The 4,873-nt window shown below is 43.6% G+C and overlaps 1 protein-coding gene across 1 annotated transcript; it reads left to right on the top strand.

Moving 5' to 3' along the window:
• The first annotated feature begins 397 nt into the window (after positions 1 to 397).
• Positions 398 to 4,664, top strand: LOC143431355 (uncharacterized). Its single transcript, XM_076908026.1, has 5 exons — positions 398 to 523; positions 1,519 to 1,749; positions 2,202 to 2,471; positions 2,887 to 2,980; positions 3,328 to 4,664. Exons 1-5 carry the CDS (start codon positions 398 to 400, stop codon positions 4,662 to 4,664), a joined length of 2,058 nt encoding a protein of 685 aa, XP_076764141.1.
• Positions 4,665 to 4,873: the final 209 nt, after the last annotated feature.

Below are 4,873 nucleotides of genomic sequence, written 5' to 3'. Positions count from 1 at the left end.
AACTAAAATTAGTTACTCTTTTCTGGATCTTTATTAACCCTTTCCAAGCCCCTATTAGTCGCCTCTTACGACAAGCAGGGGATACTGTGGATGTATTCTGATCCCCATCACACAGGGATGTCTACTTTCATTTATTAACTTTGTAAACATTATTCTTTTTCTTAATTAAATTTTGCTACACTTTTCTACACCTTCGTTAATCCTTTCTAGCCCCTTTTAGTCGCCTCTTACGACAAGCAGGGGATACTGTGGGTGTATTCTGATCCCCACCGCACAGGGATGAAAGAAAACGAAAACAACCCTTAAATTTCACTCTTACTTTTTTCTTTTCTTCCTCTTCGAAGCTCTCGTTTCTCAATCTTACGAATTTCTTTATTAATTTGTAATGTGATTACTGATGGAATTGTGTTTTCTGCTTAGGAGTCGCGTTGGGTCGCCGACGATGTCAGCGACTGTTGCCGGCAACCAGCAACAGCAACACCCTCACCAAGAATGGGACATCAACGACTCGAACGTACCAAGGGTAATTATTTCACGCAAAACTCGCATACAACTTTCATTTCTGCAGAATAATTAAATATAACTCTGACCAAGACTCGTTCTTCGGCTCTGGTAATCCCCATCGACAGTCACGGTTGGGAATATCCAAAGGACTCGCGATTTTCCCCAATTTCGTAGGAAAATACCAACGTCCGCTGTCGAGTGTACGAACATCGAAGAGTTAGTGGCAGTCTTCGAGTGAATCAGCGACAGAACTTAAGCTCAAGTGGAAATTAAAGTTATTAATTCGCTGTGTTTACTATTTATATAATTACTAGTTTCTTATCCAATAAAAATGTAATTTTTAACTGGACGGTTTTACTTTTCTTGTGAAATTTATAATTGAAGCCTCTGCTCTGTATATTCTCGTTACTGCTTTACTTTAATTGCACTTATTTAACTCTAAAGTGAAATTCCACAGTTAATCTTTTATCATAAGTACACAATTATATATGGAGAACGATACAAGAAGTTATGGTATGGCTTATTCATTAAATATTCCATAGAAAATACCTTTTCAATCATTAATACAGAACAGTAGCGGTTCGTGGCTAAAATTAGCGAGAATGCACAGTTCCACAAAAATTTCTGTATCTTTTCATAAACTGTGGAATAGCTATTGATATTAACTTTAAGTCATCGACAATATCAAGTGGAAATCAAAGGTGCTGCGATTGTACAGTGCCTACACACGAACCGTCACTGATACCAAAGAATATCTACAATTTTCCATTGATAGTGAAGACCATTCACAATTTTTTCTGTATCCTTTTCATAAACTGTGGAATGGCTATTGATATTAACTTTAAGTCATCGACAATATCAAGTGGAAATCAAAGGTGCTGCGATTGTACAGTGCCTACACACGAGCTGTCACTGATACCAAAGAATATTTACAATTTTCCATTGATAATGAAGACCATTCGCAATTTTCCATCGCTCAGCAAATTTCTAATGCAAATTCGAATCGATTCGCAGGTGGTGGAGTACGACCCCTGGTGCGAATGGGCTGATGGGCACGTTAGAAGGGTGTACGGACCAGACTGCGAGGAAGCGAGACGACACGCGTCAGGATGGGCGATGAGGAACACGAATAATCACAACGTGAGCATCCTGAAGAAGTCCTGTCTGGGTGTGCTGGTCTGCTCGCAAGAATGCGTCCTACCTGGCGGTGGGAGAGTTCACCTTCGACCAGCGATATGCGACAAGGTAAGAACACTCATTTATTGTACAAAAAACCACCAATTATTCATCTATATCAAAACCAGCAAATTCTTTCAAATTGTGCCCAGTAATATTTCTAAAACGATAGCTCAACAATTATTTGCTGAACTCTACATAAATCTCAAGAAATTCAGAAACAGAAAATTCTTTCGAATTGTGTCCAAAACTATTTCTAAAACGATAGCTCAACAATTATTTGCTCAATTCTAGTCTACATGAATCTCAAGAAATAAAAGAAAGATGAATAGCAATCTGAAAGCGTCTATCAGAGGCTATCAGACGTTACAAAACAGAACATTGTCGTATTTATGAGCAAAGAGATAGATTGAGGGCAATTTTCTATGGTACACCATGGTCGTATTTACGGGCAAAGGCATAGATTGAAGGCAATTTTCTATGGTGCACGCTACTATCGAAGTGTCGCGGACGTTTTGCAGGCGAGGAAAAAGCAGCAGGGCAAACCGTGCCCAAACAGACAATGCACGGGTCGACTGGAGATACTTTCGTGTCGCGGTCATTGCGGTTACCCAGTGACGCATTTCTGGCGGCACACGGAGCACGCGATATTCTTCCAAGCCAAGGGCCAGCACGACCATCCGCGACCGGAAGCGAAGTCCACGTCCGAGGCGAGGAGGAGCGTGGGCGCTGGCAGGAGGGTGCGCGGTTTGGCGGTCCTCCTCGCGAGCGAGGCTGCATTGGGCTCCAAAGTACGTTTTTCAAATCTACTTTACTTTTCTTCGAAGCTTAAAGTTGTACGTTTCATCTGAGACCAGTAATTCGAATCGAGAAGTCGAAACGCGCGAATTTTTTCAAATTGAAATAGCTTAAATGCGATGGCCCCTGCAAAGTACGTTTCACAAATCCATTTTACCTTTCTTCGAAGCTTAAAATTGTACATTTTACCCTTCTTCGAAGCTTAAAATTGTACATTTTATCTGAGACCAGTAATTCGAATCGAGAAATCGAAACGTGCGAATTTTTTCAAATTGGAATAGCTTACATGTGATGGTCCCTGGTATCTGAAACAGTTTTTACTTGCTGTTGTATCAATTGGTTTATAGCTTTGCAGGAATGGTTTATTGATAAATTGAAATTGTAGAATGGTGAATTATGTTGTTACAGTTGATGTCACTGCGTGGAACGAAACGATCGAACTCTGAGACGATCGAACAACCGCCTAGAACTGCGCAACCTCCGCCATTGATACCAGATAAAGGTAATTTCTATTCTGCTCTAAATCACGTGTATTTTATTTTACACTGTATTTTCTGTGTCTCAGTAATTTTTGTATATCTGTCACTATAAATGTTCTTACAAAAAAGTACACATTTTTGCTATAATAATTTTATAGAACACTGTAGAAGTCTATAACGACTGATAGTAATATAGAACAGTAGTAGCCATATTTTCTGACAGATGTCACTAGCTTGTCTGTTTTCAAATAACCCGCGTTAAAGTTCAAACGCAAGTACTACAAATTCTCAAATTCAAAGTGCACATTCCCAAACGCATACACTTTTATTCCATGAAACAAATGAATATTTCCAATATCGTTTCTTTCAGGATACTCGTGTTCCTGTCCGCCATTCGAGTGCATGTGTGGCCTGCAAACGAACGTCTCGACTTACCAACAATCCCACCACCATCAAACAGCCATGTACCCCACACAAACGCCCTCGAACGACGCCCCATACTGGCTTCAAGACAGCGTACCACCTCAAGAAAACACACTCGGTTACAATCTCCCCAATCAGGTGCCACAGGAAGCCTCCTACCCCGACTTCCCGCCATTCACTGGAGAACTGCTCCAGCCAGAAGAGATCTTCCAGCTGGACCAACCTCTGAGACCAGAGTTCTCCATGAACTCTCACGAAGTAGCGAGATCTCCACCCACTTTGCTCGATCTTGGCAGCGGTACCATCAAGTACGAGATGAAGCAGCACCAAGACCAGACCTACTGGAACCAGTTCCTCAGCGAGGATTCCAGCAGCAGCCACTTGAGCATCCCTCAAGACGACAGACTCCAATTCCCCAGTTTCGAAACGGACAAAGACTCGAACGGCTTCTGCGCCAAGAGACCAGTGAGCCATTACGTCTCTGACAAGGAAGTGAACCACCAGCTGAATCCATTGAACTTCCAAGGCTATCAGCGAGAGAACCAGAAGAATTTCGTGGACGAAACGGTGAAGAACGATCACGAGGCTAGCTTCTGGCCTCAGAATCATCCTGACGATCGTCTGACCTTCCCTGGCTTCGATCCTCAGAAGGAGGAGACTCTGTTGGCTACCAGAAGAGACGTCAACTGTTTCCCCAAAGAGAACTGCCAGTCTGGACTAATCGACAGAGGCAATTACAACGTCTATCCAAAAAAGGAGAACGGAATGATGGACGCGGTTCGACCTGGTCGCAGTCCACTGGAGAACAAGCATTACTCTTACGATAGTTACAGTCAGATGTTCGAGCACTCAGACGCGAAGACTCAGCTGACCAATCGACCTTTGCAAAGCGCTAATAGACTGGTCTTGGACGAGAGACTGCAGAGCAATTACGGTGGCCACGAAACGAACCCTGACTCGGCTGAGAGACTGTTCTCAGACGCGAATGGCATGGACGCGACGACGATGCAGTCGCAGAACAGCTCAGAGCCGTTCTTCTACCCTGGCAACGATCGCTGCCATTACACTTGCGAGGTGCTGGACACGCGGCTGCCTGAGATGGCCATTGGCAACACAGCGTCGACTCAATCAGGACTGAACAACTTTGGGGACGTTGGTGAACTCGATCTGCCACCTTTCGTCGATTACACCCTCGTGGGGATGTTGTGTCCCACTGACGAGGACGCGTCGAGCTTGCTGCCAGGGTGTCCTCAGAACGCGCAGAGCTACGTCCCTCATCATTAGACACTGTTGTGTTTCCGTTGTGAAGAAAGGAAATGAGATATAGTCGCGTGTGAGACACTGGTGTAAGCTTCGTTTTCAGCGTCCTTGGCTACCTGCGATCTCGACTGGTGGCGTGCAGTCCATCATCGTCAGCTACGTCCACCTGGAGTCGAGGTTTTCGAACTGTTATCTAAACGATGGAAATAAAGGAATTTTTGTTAATAGAAATC

Source organism: Xylocopa sonorina, chromosome 17 (genome assembly GCF_050948175.1).
Source record: "Xylocopa sonorina isolate GNS202 chromosome 17, iyXylSono1_principal, whole genome shotgun sequence".
Classification (NCBI taxonomy): domain Eukaryota; kingdom Metazoa; phylum Arthropoda; class Insecta; order Hymenoptera; family Apidae; genus Xylocopa; species Xylocopa sonorina.
Note: the sequence above shows the minus strand (reverse complement) of the source record. Positions and strands in the feature narration are given on the sequence as shown.